Source organism: Centruroides sculpturatus, unplaced genomic scaffold, assembly GCF_000671375.1.
Source record: "Centruroides sculpturatus isolate CEXI.00-Female unplaced genomic scaffold, Cexi_2.0 scaffold113, whole genome shotgun sequence".
Lineage (NCBI taxonomy): Eukaryota > Metazoa > Arthropoda > Arachnida > Scorpiones > Buthidae > Centruroides > Centruroides sculpturatus.
In genome coordinates, this window is record NW_019385770.1 from 538,355 (window position 1) to 554,879 (window position 16,525).

General features: G+C 27.9%; 2 protein-coding genes across 2 annotated transcripts in view; both read right to left on the reverse strand.

Annotated features, from left to right (window-relative positions):
• The window catches only part of LOC111641961 (tetraspanin-9-like), a 51,932-nt gene extending 51,121 nt beyond the window's left edge, over positions 1–811 (reverse strand). The window contains exon 1 of the mRNA XM_023388213.1: positions 60–811. Coding sequence (XP_023243981.1) covers positions 60–110 — 51 coding nt within the window. The 5' untranslated portion in view covers positions 111–811. The remainder of the gene's footprint in view (positions 1–59) is intronic.
• A 237-nt stretch (positions 812–1,048) lies between these two features.
• LOC111641987 (BSD domain-containing protein 1-like) lies at positions 1,049–15,555 on the reverse strand. The gene is made up of 5 exons (XM_023388246.1): positions 15,544–15,555; positions 12,196–12,340; positions 6,775–7,272; positions 3,226–3,347; positions 1,049–1,476 (listed from the first exon to the last, which is right to left on the reverse strand). Exons 1-5 carry the CDS (start codon positions 15,553–15,555, stop codon positions 1,447–1,449), a joined length of 807 nt encoding a protein of 268 aa, XP_023244014.1. The 3' UTR covers positions 1,049–1,446.
• Between the last annotated feature and the right edge of the window lie 970 nt (positions 15,556–16,525).

The window sequence follows — 16,525 nt, forward strand, 5'->3', positions numbered from 1 at the left end:
TACACTACCTAAAAACTGCCAAGTAGCGTTAGTTATAGTTTACAGTAAATCGTACTCACCCATGTGACAAATGACAAGAAGCATACACTGTGTCGAGCGCATCCTTTCATCTTTTCTTAATTTCGCTAAATAATTGACAAGTTTTAGAACCAATTAAATTACAAAATTCCAGGACTTAATCTCCATATTCCTTTTTTTTTTCTTTTGAATTTATCAATCTAACTGTCGAAAGTTTTGACTGCGAACAGAACCGTTCTTTACCGTTCCATTGGATGGCACGCGGGACAATACCACAGGTAGGGAAGTTTGACGTCCAGGAGTGTGTAACCGAAATTAGAGCAACCGTAAAGATTGATCGTATTCGCCTGGAGGGTGATAGTCTGCTCTTTAGCAGGATGAAGTTTCGTGACAGTTTCCTTCGTACTGGTTTTTTACTTGTATAAAAAATATTCTGAATTTTTCAATGAGTAAATAAAATATTTTTTTAACAATTCATACAAATAATACAAACGATATGAATATTTACTCATAAAAACGTCAGGGTGTTTTGCTGTACAAAAATAAAAATAATTTTGTTAGTGAGAAAATATTAAAAAAAGTGACTTAAAAATTCCACTGATTTGCACATAATAACCAAAAATAAATTCACACACAAAATATGGTATAAAAAACTTTTTTTTTTATTTACATTTTATCCAAAAAAATTTTATCTTAAATTTTTTTAAAACATCATTTTGATTTAAATTATCTAAATGAATTAAATATTTTCTTATAACAACAGTTAATAGAATTTGGAAACATTCCTTGAAATTACAAGTTATTAAATCAAAGTGAAGAAAATTTTTATAAAGAATTAAATTTATTCCAATAGATTTATCTTCAATAGAATATTTTATCTTGATAAATCTTAAATACATAAATATGAATAAAAATATATATATATATATATGTACTATATATTTTTATTTATCACATTATAAACATGAAATATAACTAGTACTGTTTATGTATTATATACTTTTCTGTTTATTTATAAATAAGTTGTTATTTATGATTAATATGGAAAGAAAAAAAAATATATATATAAGTAATATTTCTACAATAACACTGCTATATTTTTACAGATAAAGAAGTATTTACCATATACTGCATATATAATTGCCATGCACATAAATATAAATTTCATAAATTATTTCTTAGAAAATATTTTTTTTTAATTTATTAGCAAATAAATATATCATTTATTATATGAATGTTTTCTTTTTATCATCAATGAAATCAATCCAAAATTCAAATAATTATGGAAATTTTTATGTACAATATCTTGTCTTATTCACAAATCTTGATACCAAGAGACCGACAGATCCGAGATAAAGTTTTCACCAGATGAGGCAAGAAATAATATTTTCTGTTAAAGCAAATTGTAAAATCTTTGGTATATGCACATTATTCCCAATTTTCCCAGTCTTCTTCAATCTAAATATAATAAATGTAAGTATATAATCAATGCATAACAATTTTCTCAGTTCTTATATATTTAAACTGAAAATTAATCATCAGAGATATAACTTCAATTTTGTGGCTCTAAAGTTACAAGTCCCATAAAAAATATATATATTTATTATATATTTATTTAATTTAAATTTTATTTCAATCAATAATTATTATGAAAAATTATAGTTATTACTCTCTAAATACAAAGCAATTATGCTGAGCCTTGCTTGTCTTATTATAGTTCCACATTTTTCTTATAAAATATTTATGACAGTAATTAGAGAAGAAATTATAACATCTGGGCTCTTCAAAAGTGATAAAACATATCTTCAAATATTGCATATTTTAACCTATTTAATTACTTATACCATATTTCCTTGATTAAACTGGGGGATTTATGTTTAAAATGCATGTATCATCTAGGGTTTATTCAAAGTCCTAAGATTTTCCAAGGCTAGGATTTATTACCTTGCTACAAGAAATGAATGGGTGAAAATCAAGAGAAATACTTTAATTACTTATACATTTTCAGAACTATAGAACAGTTTATTGACTGTATTTATGAGTTATATCTACAAAATTTGAAATAATTAGTTTTTATAGCTAATTTGATTCAGCATCTTCTGATTCAGTTGTTACATTGTCTTTTGTGTCTGTTTTGATGTCATTGCCAATTCTGCTGAATCTTGCATACCATATTTAGCATCTTCTGGTTTGAACTTACCATCTCTTTATTTCTGTAGGAATTGCACTTGTAATACCACTAACACTAAAACCATCAAAATGCAATAAAATTTCTCTATCCTCTAATGTTTTCAGTTGTCTTTATCAACCTTCTTTAGGAAATTACATTCTAAAAGAATGAATGTCTTAACTTCTCCAATTATCTTTTGGCTGATAAGCTCTCAACTTATGAACTCAATCACAACTTTCCCACACTCAATATTCATAAATATGTATAATTTTATTTTCAAAAAGGTTCCAATGAACCTTGGAATAGAAAGTGATAATTGACTCTAGACAATTTAAAGAGGTTATTTTAGTTAAATTTCTTACCCATCTCCAAACTACATATTCTACATAGTGCAATACTTCAGCTTGTTTCTCATACTTTTCAACCTGGGGTTTGTATTTAATAACTCCTTTATTTTGCAGGGACTATTACTGAATCCCAGGGTTCAATTGAGGAAGCATGGTATTTTTTTAATATAACAAATACATAATTAATTGATTTATAACAGACAATTGAATAAATAAATTTAAAAATAAATAAAATAAAATAAAATAATAAAAATAATTTTAAATAAATAAATTTGAAAATAAAAAAGTTATTTTAGAAAAAAAAAGGAAAAATTGTTACTTGTATATGTAACAATTTTTTCCTTTTTTTCTAAAACTTGCCCACTTGCAGCCAAGTGGAAAAACCACTGAACACTGGGAGTTAGTCCTGGATTTACAATTGATCAATAGACTGGTCATGTGACATTTTCTTCATCTGTTTAACACCTAAAAATGGTTAGTTTTCCACAGAAAGTCCTTCTGGGAGACACTACTTTTTAGAAAATTGCTCTTATATTACATTATTCTATCCCATCACGCCAAACAAGTAACAAGGATGAAATATCTTAATACTAATTAATTTTGATTTTTCTGAATATATTTTTAACTTTAACTAAAATGAATGTTATTAATACTCTTATTGATTAATTTAGTCCTAAATAAATCTTTCACCTCTTTTGGCCTTGTATTTTTATTGTTATTTTCCAATTTTTTTAAATCTTCATCTGTTATATCTAAATCAAAATCTTTCTCCCAATCACAATCCTTATCCAAATCTGAATCTTCAGCACTTCCTTTCATGGTAAAAGAAAAAATAAAATTATAATAATCTAACTTTACAAATATTTCCTATTAATAATTTAATTCAAAACAGCTTGAACTTCATGCCAAATAACATGTAAAAGATAGTAAAAACACACTGAGTGTAGTGTTAACAGTTTTTTTTTGCTAGCACTTTCAACAAACTGATGATCATCATCATCTGGCAAATGAAAATTTAAAAATAGAATACAATGTTCTAATGTAAATGGAACACATATTAGTTAAGTTAAAATTAAAATCTATCATGGACCCACAAGTGGTCAAGCAGTTCCGTTCCCTGAAAACTGGGAGTTCAGTCGTGGATTCATGCCTTGCCAGGACAGGTTGGCCACATGGAGTTTTCAGAGTTTTTTCCACATCTGTAATACCTGAATAGGGGCTAGTTACCCTTAAAAAGATCTGGAAGGCATCCCCACAGCAGATTGCCCAAGTGTTGTGTTGCCATAACATAATAAACAAACAAACAAAAACCATTATGAGTGTGCTACAAAATTCAATTATGCTAGATGTTGTAACATCATGCAACACATGTGTGGATATAGACCCACATTAAAGATGTGATAGCAGACATATATCACTATTTAACAATTTATATAGGACAACCCACACACTGGGCACATCAAGCATGGGAGTGTTGCATGGCTCCAAGATTGTTGTAAGGAGAGATTCTCATATAAACACGAGTTTCCAGTTGCTGCAGCATCTGAGCAGTGGTGTTTGAGCCATAACAGGTTGTAGTTCTGTTAGAGTACCTTTCTTGCAAGCTGTGGTCTGCTTTCCTTTCACCATGTCATCCTGGTGTTCAGCTATGCAACTAGCAAGCATTTGTACCTTGTGTTCATTCCCATTACAGGATTCTCCAACAATACAGCATAGATTTCTGACTTTTCAAAGATGAAAAATTTATTCCCATTGTTGCAGATGAGTGTGCAAATTCAGTAGCAGAGAAAGTTATGTTGCTTGAATATATGGCAAATGTGTATGGAAAGGGGTCCAAGGTATGGTAATGGCGGTTCCACTACCATCACTTCCCTTTTGCTATGCAGCATTGTGCTTAGAAACAGAGATCCCTGACCATATTACTCACATGTGTGAACTTAGCATGTGAAAAACCAGCTCTGCATACTGCCAAATTGATGGTGTTTAACTCAATGTTTAAGTGCTTGCATTGATGGTAATAAGGATGTTCTTCTAGTGACAGCTGCAATAGCAGCATCAACATATTGCAAAGGTTGGAAAGCATCTGCCTGGATGATACGTGGCACCTTGTTAAATTTATGGAAAACCAAAAATATTAGCCCTCCAGGAGATCTATATATGCACAAATCTAAGAATGTTATTGCCGCTTCAACTTCTTTCTCCTGAGTAAAGTTAATAGAGGGGTATACACTGGACATCTCGTTTTAACGTAAGAAATGTCTCGTCTGTATCCTTCCACACTATGAGAATATCATCAACATAATGCAAGTACAACGGTGGGTAGTAGACAGCAAGTAGTGAATTGAATATTCTGTGTTCAATTTCTCTCACGATCAGTTCCACTAAACAGCAGATAAAGGGGAACCCACGGGGACTCCCTGTTTCTGTAAATAAATTTTCCTGTTGAAACAAAAGTAGTTGTGCTCTGTGATAAAGATCAGTGCATCATGTATATCCAGTATCTGTTGAGCACTAAAGTCCTTCTTAAGGAGTAGAGAATTGACAAGCATTCGGTGCCTACATCTTCAAAGTAGACACCAAAGGGTACAAGGATACTATGTCCAGTTTGTAGAACTGTATGCACTGGTTTGTACCATGCCACTGCCTGAAGTGATGGTAGATTTAGCAACCAAAACCAAGAACAAGGGAATAACATAGGGTGAGCCTGGGATGAGTGTATGGAGAAATTTAGCTAGTGCCTTTTCTAAAAAATAGGTAGGATAGAACTTCTTGTTTACAAGCAGTTGCATTACGGCCAACCTGCCTTATGTGTTTTTGGCTCAAAGAACAACCTGGGGCATGCAACACTGGAAGGGAAATCAAGACACCCAGTTATGACCAATATCACACCTGGTAGGGTTATGATTAAAATAAAAAAACTGTTAATGCTGCACTCAGTGTGCTTTTACTTCCTTTTAATAGTTTAATTACTAAAAAAATCACACATTCCTGATAAACGATATAGCTACAAGTTCTCATATTGCTAGGAGAGTTCAAATCTGGCCAAAACTAAGATTTTTCATGATAATTTGAATTGAAGATCACTTTTACTAAATACAAAAAATACAATTAAGTCTAAATCATATATTTTAAAATTTATTCTTTGTCATTCAATAAATTTGTGATGGCCGACCTATTATGAAGATCAGATTTTCAAACAAATGTTTTTAACATTAGTCTTAGATAATTAATTGAAATTATCATTTTGATCATAAATAATAATAATGGCAATTTCTATTTAAAAAATAAAGAATATTCTACATGAGAACTGATTAAAGAAATTTTAAAGAATACATAACTGTACAGCACACCAGGATGAATATAAAATAAGACTCACATCAACATAATTCACACTGGTTAATGATTGATGTGAGTCTTATGTTATTTTACAGAATATTTTTTTTTTTCAAATCAAAGTTTATTTAGCGTATAAGGCTTTCGCCTGTTACAAGAGCGTGATTTCTATATACATCATATTCATCCGCCGGCCTTAGAACTTTAATTAATCATACAGATAATTAACATTGTTTATCTAATATATAGTACATACATTTGCTAATTTACGTTTTTAATCACAAGTTGCTTAGACCAGTTGTATAACTTAAAGATAGTATTGATGTTTGCTTTGTCAATGAACTTGTACATATCCGTTTCATTAGAGCAGTTCACTAATCAACCAATATCAGCATTTTGCATGTTCTCATTTTCGTTGCAATTTTCACAAAGAATATGAAATTTTGATAATGTGTTACTGCAATTTGGGCATTTGGTCTGAGAGTATTCTAGGAATTTATCATTTATAATTATCCAGTTTTTGTTTAGTCTTAACTGAATAAAAAATATTTTAACATTAAATGCAAGATTTGTAAGCATATAACTATTATTTGATGGGTAATTTAAAATTATTTTATTTTACAGAATATTGAAATTATAATATAGTAAATTTGTATGATATAAATTATTGTTGATGCTATTATTAAAACTTGATTTAGACTTGATTGTATTGCCTATACTTAGTATAATGGTATTTCATGAAAACAGATTCAATAAAATATCAGTTTAACTATATTCTTGGAAAAAATAATACAGAAGAACAATTTTTATGTGCACATTTTTGATTAAAAAACTGAAGCATATTTGTTTAAAGATATTTTAATTAGATTTTTTTCTTGTATAAAGAATTAATATTTATAATTTTACCCTTTAAAGCAGTATCACTGGAAGCTGGAGAGATAGTATTCTTGTCTCCAATTACTACCATATCTCCTTTTTCTCTACTTATTATCTCTCTTAAAGACAATTCTGTTTTATCTGATTCAGTAGCTACTGTTGATGAAGTAGAAACATTTTGTAATTCACCCAAAGACTGTACCAAACAAATACTGTCTGATAATATTTTTTGTGAATTATCTTCTCCCTGAGATTGAAACAATTCCTTTGATAAAGCAGATTTTTCACTAATTTTCAAATCATGTTCCGTTTCAATTTTTAAAGACTCTCTATCCTGAACAGAAGAAGTTTCATTATATAGTTCACTTGGTGAATTATTTGATTTTTTAATTGCTGTTTCACTGTCAATAATAAATGATGAATTATCAAGTAGTTTGGAACTTTCACCTTTATTTGGATGTTTGAACTTTTCACTGTTTACATGAATCATACTGGAAGAATTTGTAGCAATTTCTGAAAATTCATCATCTAAAAAACAAAAGAGATGTTAATATTGATAAAGTGGCTTTCAATTAAATTTCATATTTATTTAATACTGATAAAAATGTTTAAAAAATTGTTTACAATTTCATCTATTCTAAGTTTTAATATGTTAAAGTAAGAAAATAAAATAAAAAATGAAACAGTCAAATGACGACAGATGTAAATTATGCATACATTATTATTATATAACTTCTGAAAAAACTATACTGTATAAAGTTTAATATTAAAAAACAGTATCACAGTAAATACATATAATATCCATAACATACTAGGACATTGCTTGACTTTGTCATATCACAATAGAATTGAAGCAGAGCTGGAAAGAAAGAAGTGTTCCCTGCACCTGTTAGACACAGAAGAGATTCTTGTACAGTACCCAATAGACACGGATAGGTAAACTTTGCATTTGCTGCCACAAAAGTGGCTATCCTTGTACCTGCAGGCCATGGGGGAGACAATCCTTGCACTGGCCAGGCATGGAAAGATGATTCAAGAACAAAGCAATTTCCATCAATTGCTTTGTTTATTTTTTGAATCTATTTTCCATTAGGTACAGTACTGTTTTTATTTTTGATCCCTAGGCCTAAATTCCATTAGATGTGCTCGTCACATCAGAGAGCATGGACATTGTCACTATAATACCTATGTATATAGAAAATGAAGTCATGGACTCCTATTTTTACTTTCCTGGCTCTATTATATATTACAGAGGAAAAGTATGACAATTGGTCAAAAATGAACCCCCAAGATTTTCACATTTTTGGACTTAGGGAACCTTGAAACATTGAGAAATGCAAAAATATTTGATGTTTTTTCTCAATATATGGATGTTAATGTGTGTCTGTGTGTAGCATGATTTTGTTTACCTTGTTTGTTACCTTGTTAATAACTCCTGTGCTTTTGAAAATTTCTGAAATTTTGCTGGAAGGTTTGTGTAGGAAAGATTCATGCTATTAAATTTTGCTGGTTTAAGCTTGACAGGGTGAGGAGATAAAGGATGGTTGTGTGTCATATTTCGAGTAGGGTTGGACTTATGATGATTTTACTCATTATTAGCATTTACAATTGTTCATAAAACCCATCCCTACCCTCAAAATTAAGCTTTTTGTCATTTTATAATAATTAAAAATGTAAACAGTTTTTTAATGAAATATTATAACAGATAGTGCTACCAGAATTTTAAATGTTGCAGGAAAAGTTAAGCAATTTGTTGCTGGTTTTTTTACATTTAAATGGACCCGCGTTACATTTTTGGATTCCTCGTCTCAATTAACGGAAAATGGAAAAGCTTTATCAACCTGAATCCATTAAATTTTGAGAATGATTGTATAAGCCCATACAAGATGTGCTAGCAATCGTGAAACTTTGCATGACAAAAGTCACATGATTTGTGTGATATTGCTTTGTTACATACACTCATTAAATAACCTTATGTCTTGAAAACAAAGTCATGGACTCCCATTTTTAACTGCAGTTTTGGATTCCACATCACAATTAGTGGATAATGGAAAAGTTTAATCAAAATCTATCAAACAGATTTTGAGAATGAACAAAATTCTGTAAGCCTCAGAAGAAGCTTCGCTAATGCTCCACTTCAAATGTGTTTTATACATTTTAAATTTAATTTGTTTTAATATGACAATAAAAATTTAGAAATATAACAAACTACCAAAACATGTTGTTGCTAGTGGTAAAACATATTAAAATTATTAGATTTTTAAAATTTGTGCTGAAAAAAATAATATTTTGTATTTGTTTGTGTTATACAAACAAGTAAACATTCTGCAAAAGCAGATAAAAATGTTTTGTTTTTCTCCACAATGTTGAGAATGCAGGTTGTTTGTATTCATATAGTTTTGCCATTCCAGAGCTATTACTTTCTGAATTAGATAGAAAGAAACATTTTAAGCTGGGCAAATTGAGAATGTGTTTGAAAGATAAAATATTACAGATTTTAATTGAAATTGATTTTCATTGGCAAACCAGTTATTAAAGTTGTATTGTTCTTAATAACACAATTTTAACAATTATTCTGAAGTCTTCTTCACAGTAATAATTCGTTTCTGATACTTCATGCAACAAATCATCACAAAGTTATTCATTATACTCAATATCTAAACTCTGGTAGGTGATAGGTTTTTGCAGTTTCTTATACATAAATTTTCAGAATCTCAATCAATTTTTACTATTTAAATTTTTTTTTGTGTAACAATAAAAACTTTATAGTCCTTTTCAAATTTGGCTAATATTTGTGCAAAGTTTAATAAATTTATCTTTATCCCACATACTCTGATAAAGAATACACCAGCAGTAGTGAAATTGTAGTTTCTTTCTGTTCAGTGCCACATATTCAGGGTGTAATTTATCATGTGGTCATGCTTCTGAACATGTGTTTGCAACTGACATCTAGCATTACACTTTCCACATCAGGTTGGTTTTCTTGTGATATAATTCTGCTTGAGTTGTATGAATTTCCATATTGGAATATTTCATCCTGCTAAATGTGACAGTAATATACACATTACCATTTCTATCTGTCCCATCAATATGTTTGCTTGTAACATACTTTAAATAGCAGTAAACTCAAAATATTATTATATATTATTGCTTTTTTGTTATGTTATAGCCATTTAGATTAAATTACAGTTAGTATCATCCTCCATATTAAATTGTTATTATTTTGTATATTTAGTCCTACCAAATCATTATCGAAGACTATGAGTTTAATGAAAAAACAAATCTTTAGGATGATATAAACAACAGAATCAATAAAATACAAGCAATAAGATATCAAATAGCAAAAAATGATATTTTAAATTTTGTCTGTTTTAAACTATTTTTATCTTGTTCTGAAATTTATTATCAAAAGCTTAAGTAAAAGTGATAAAAGTCTAAAAATAACAAGCATAGCAGTTGTAAGAAGAAACTGAAAACAATGAAATGAAGGAATATCCAATAATGCTATTATAAAAGAATTTGAAAAAACAAAAAATGAGTTCAACATATACTGTGTTTACTCAATCTTAATGCACATCATTTTTAGACTATTCTGATCTTTGGAGATCAGAAAAGTCTAACTGGAATGTGCATTAGAATTGGGCATAAAGTTAATTTAATAAAGCCTCATTTGCATTGTTTACTCCTCATTCCTCTTGACAATTCACATTCTTGGTACACATCCCACCCATTTTACTGTTTTAATTTTGGTTTTGATTTTGAATGATTTGGAGGTCCTTTGAACTACAGCAAGCCAAGAGAACTATGTCCAATGGATGGAACTCTATGAAGCTAAGTTTAAGCAGAGATCTAAGAAGCTAACTTTAATCTTCTGTGCATAACTTATACACTGATGTTTCAGTGTGTTACTACATCTGGAAAATTTCATGCTTGTATATACTTACTTAAAATCTCATCATTAAAATGTAGATTGTATAGTAATTTTCACTGTGATTTTCAATAACAAAACCTGTTCTTGATAATGAACAGACGTTTTGTTACAGAGGTTCATAAACAGCGACATAACCACCAGAAACTAGAAATGGAAACAAAAAAATTTTCCAGTTTCTTATTATAAAATTCATAATAAAATCAATTACTTTTTATAATGCTATTTACAATTTTCTTTTATTTATGCCTATTATGTTGATAAGTTCAATATTTCTTTTTGAAATTTTGACAAGTTTTTCTTTTTCTTTTTTTAATTTTATTTAGGGAGAGCACTCATTTTCTTGTCCTTCATTTAATTGCATCATTGATCATAAATATCTGGAAATGTGAACATTATGAAGCACATGACAATAAAATATAAATATCTGGAAATGTGAACATTATGAAGCACATGACAATAAAATATTTTTCAAAAATGCATTAATTGCTGTTTTAATACATTAGTAGCCCATGACTGCATGTCTGGTGATATACAGTGAACACTAAATTTTCAAGCTAACTTTTTGAAGGTTTGATGTCTTCAAAATCAAGTATGCACTAGATTTGATGGCACATTAAAATTGAAAAATGCAGTATTTTAAAAAAATGATGTTTTGAAATACATATCAAAATACATATTTTGATTTGTAAGATGATTCATTGATTGATTGGTGCTGATTAAAAGTTTTTCTTCTGAATAATTGTAATTTTATAAATTGTACTAATAATCAAGTGTATTGTTGTAAATACGGAAGTTTAAATTTATAATATTTATGTTTTAAACTAATTATTGTTTTTGAAATTATAATTTTTGCTTTGTAAAAATTTGTAGTTTAATAAAATTTTTCATATTTTACAAACACTGGAGCAACAGTTGCTTCTTTGACATTTTAAACCTTGCAAGTTGAATGATTATGATGTCCTGTGACAAATCAATAATATGTGATTTGAACTTTCCTGCATCTGAGATTTTTTAAATTTTACATTAGTTTTGAATTTTCAATAAAATTATAAAAAGCATTAACTGGAATCTTTAATAAATTAGGTTATAATTTATATAATATTCATGTTTATTTTACTTGTGTAAATCAAATGTCATGAATTACATTTACTATTATTATTATTATACACATATTGGAAATTACTACTACTAAAATGGAATAATCAATGTCTTTATACATTAATTTCTTTGATTGCTTTAAATTTTTACTTTTTTACAATAACCTATTTTATTTGGAACATTAACAAAGTTAGCAATTTGTCAGTCATATCTGATTAAAAATGATGATGTACTGTACTTGCATTATAAAAATTGTAAAAATAGGATCATTCTTTCTGAAAGATAAGATATGCATTTTGAATCATATGGATATTAACAGCATCAATTACATAATCAAACTGTGACAAATTTTAAGAAAAATACTTTATACTTAATAAAATGTATACATATACTACATATTTATATAAACTTTCACTACAAACCATCATCCCAAATAGTTTCTTCTTTAGGAATTTCAATTTCAGCTCTTTTCATTAGTTCAGCTCTTTTAGCTTCTGTTTGCTTTAAAAGATGTACTCTATAATAGTATCGTTGCCAAAACTCTACATGAGAAACTGCTGCAGGAACCTTTAAATAAAGAATTTAAACAGAATTCTAAATAATTCCATCAAATTTTTCTATTAATAATTCAATGCTCTACATATTAGTATATAATTAATTATTATTTATTCAATGTATACAATATGGATTGTACAAAATTTGGATTATATGTCTGAGTATTGTAAAATCATCATTACAATTGCAGGTAGTACTCTTTTTGTTTAATAATAATACTTTTTCCAAATTTAAAACTTTTTCTTCAACAATGTAAATTATACTTAATTTTTTCAAATTGCAGCCCAATAATAGTTTTGTTTATTTGAAACTGTTTTAGCTGCAATGTGGAAGTGCTAAAATTTAATATAATCCTATGAAAAATGAAAACTGACAGTTTAAATGTGAGATTAGAGAAAATATCAAAAGTTAAGGAAAGAATTGTTATAAAGAAATATTCCTGATTTCATTTTAAATATTTTTAATGCCTTAAAACTTCATTTTAATTTTATTTATTTTTATTCTACTCTAATAAAATGTCTACTTTACAATCCTTTAAATGTTAACATATATTAAATTTTGCACAAAGCTGTTTGGTACTGCAGAATTTGTACAGAACAATACAAAAATCAGAATTCTAGTTCCTAATTCACCAATTCAGGAATTTCTTATTCCAAGTAGTCTAAATTAATGATGTTTAACTATATTCAGTCTTCCTACTTAACTTTTTGTTTTAAAGTCTATAACTTTCCCTGACCCTCACATCTCTTACAGTATGGCACATTGACAAAGTAAAACAGCATTTGACTTACTATGCATATTCTATTGTTTCTTAAACTTTTTAATTAGTTATTTTTTCTAATTAAAAGTTACAAATTTTTTTATAATTGCTGAATTATTAAAATTAAAAATAAAATTTTAATTAAAATTAAAATAATTTATCCTGTTATTAATCCACAAGCATATTTCTATATGTCTGAAAAAGCCATTACAGTATTTATTATTCATTAACAAATCCTGTAGAATACATATAAATATGTACAAAAGTATATACTGTATTTGTTAAATTTATCCTTTAATAAATTTCCTAAACNAATAATAATAAAGACCAAATAATAATCAAATAGTAAGGATCATGAATCTTTTAAAAAAATTCAGAGGAAATAATGAAAAATTATTGAAAGTTAACTGCTTTAGACAGGATTTAAATTATAAAATTACTTTCTTATTATTGTTGTAACTACAGATTTTATTCTCACATTTCAAACTTCATTTAATTAACAGAATACAGTAAGACCTCGCTTAACGCTGATTCAATATAACGACATCTGCTCAAAGCCTAAAAAAAAGCTCAAAATTTATGCTGATTTAAATTATCGTAGCATTTTATTGATTCGTACATAATATGATTATTTATGAACATGAAGCAATCAGAAAAAGGTGGCAAAAATATGTGCTTTCTTTAAATCTATGTTTGTTTGATGCAATTTTGGAAAAAAATATAACATCATGGATGCCATAGACAATATTGGCTTCACTTGGCAAGAATTAACTGATAAATGCATGAACGAAGTGTTTGAAGTTATGGCTGAAGATATCCAAGAATTCTCAATGAGAAGAGCCTATCACTGTATCATTAGGTTTACCAAACTCAACCTAATCGATACAGAAAGACTAGGAGATATAGGCAAACAGGATATTGAGGAGTTACCGCAGGTTTCTGATAAGAGTCTTATCAATGACGACCTTCAAGAACAAAGAATCCATGTAGAACCTTATCAATGACATGTAGAGTCTTATCAATGATGACCTGGCAGAACAAAGAATCCATGTAGAAATGGAAAATAGTGATTCTGAAAATGAAGAACCCAAAAAATTTCTCTACAGATTTCCTTAGTAAAGTTTGATAAGGATAACCAAAATCGTTGATAAAATTGTAGCGAATGATCCAGATTTTGAAAGGAGTGCAAAATCAAAACGAGGCATTTTGGATGCAATCTTCTGCTACTGACATTTGTGTAAGGAAAGAAAAAAGTGACAAATGAAACTTCACAACCTTATTGCAAAAAACAAGAATTTCAGAAAAGTCAGGACCTTTGTCACAAAAAATGAACTATTAATACTGTATAGAAAAAATGAACTAATTAATATATTATTATACATTTCTGTGTGCATATGTTTATGTGTTATTTAACATATTATTATACAAATTAATATAAAAATAACTTAAAATTAAAGTAAAATTTGTTTATTTTTGGTCGTGTGTTCCCTTTTCCCTATTTACTCTATATTAAAATGACCTCGTTTAATGCTGTTTCATTTAACATTTTGTCATCTAGGAATGCATCCCCCGCATTAAGCAGGGTCTTACTGTATATTTCCAAATTATACATATAACTTAATAGTTGATAATATACATATAAGTTTATATTATTTGATATTTTCTTAAATATATATATACATCAAAATTAATGAAAATAAATAAAAATAATATAATTATTTAAAACTATCTTTTATATAAATTTTATAAGCTAAATACAAAATTTTTAACAAAATTTCTTACTATTCTATTTTTCTTATCATTATTTATACATATAAAAAACAAAAATACAAATAATAAATGTAAATAAAGCAAATGAAAGTTGCATAAATAACCTTTATTGCTAATATCATTTCTGAAATTCATTTTTCTTCTTATGCTTTACAAATGCACTTTATACAGAATTATATGATAATAATTTGTATATATTTTTTCATTAGTAATGAAAAATCATGTTTTATTTGTAATATTGAAATATGTTGAAAATGAAACTGTTCAGAGATTAATTTATTTGAATATAAAAAATTATAACTTCCTTAAAAATCTAGAGTAACAAAATTTCTTTCAATGTAAAATAGTAAAGATTAATTTCAAATGACAACTGCTCAAGAGAGTTCAGCTAAAAAGTGAAAATTAAAGAAGATGGATAGCAGAATAACTATAGAGGAAAGCAAAAATAAAAAATCAGAAATTGTGAAATAATTTAACATTCTGTTAAGTACTTTCTCTAATTATCTGAAAATGAAAAACAAAAAAAATTTTGGAACTCTTCAATAAATAACAGAATCAGACAGAACAGATAATAAAATGTAAAATATGAGCATCTAGATGCTGAAAAGTGTATGTTGAAGTGGTTTGTATGGTGTAGAGACAAGAATATTGCTATTGACAAAAAACTTTTTAAAGAAAAGCTTACCAGTTGGGACATATTGTATTTAAAACAATCATGATATTGTGATTGCTATTCAAGTAGCTAATCAAGTAGCTATTATGATATATGTTTCCAAATAGGTTATTTAACTTGAGGTTGATTGCTAAAAACAATTGAAAATGTTAATTTTTCTCCATTGTTGTGTTTCATTAGCTGAATTTTTAATTGTGTAAGTGTTTTGAATATTATTCAGTATTTAGTGCATTTATTATTTGGTTGAAAAGTTTAATGGTAATTGCACAGAACTATAACTCAGATGACATTTTTGATGCAAATGAAACATACTTATTTTTAAATATCTGCCAGACAAAAACAATGGTGTTCAAAGTGATTCAGACCATGGAGATACAAAAACAGTAGAGAATGTATAAGTCTTCTTTTAGGAGCAAACATGATAAGTATTGAAAAGCTACAATTATTAATTAGAAAATCTTTAAAGGCCTCAATACTTCCATAATACCAAGAAGATACTTATATAATAGACAGAAAATCAGAAAGCATAGATGTTATCAGCACTTTTTTCTGACCGACTAAAAAAGTTAGTCACCCATACAATTACTGAAATCAAAAAATTATTATTTTTATCAACAATTACATTGCATGATTCTGAAAGCAATAACAGTTCATTTTTACCACCAAATACAACTAGATTGCACCCTTTTGATCCAGAAATTTTTAAATTACAATACAGAAAGTTTATTGTACAAAAATGCTGAATATTATTGAAGATGGATCATATGCGTTTAGAATGAACTTGCTAGATACAATGCCAACAATTGGCAAAATTTGAAATTAAGTTGCATAAAGCATCATTGAAAGCTGTTTTATAGAAACAGGTTTCAATAAAAAATTTGATACTTCAAATAAATCAGAATTTCCATCAGAATATTGACATTCTGTTGACTATATCAAAGATTGGGCCAAACTCATTACAATGAATGATGAAAAAGTGTCATTTGAAGATTTT

What these genes read in the sequence shown, in the direction of transcription:
- LOC111641987 (XM_023388246.1), bottom strand. An exon ending in AGAAACTATTTGGGATGATG is followed by an intron (nt 7,273 to 12,195) that starts GTTTGTAGTGAA and finishes TTTGTTTTTTAG; the next exon opens with ATGATGAATTTTCAGAAATT. An exon ending in AAAATACAAGGCCAAAAGAG is followed by an intron (nt 1,477 to 3,225) that starts GTGAAAGATTTA and finishes TATTATATTTAG; the next exon opens with ATTGAAGAAGACTGGGAAAA.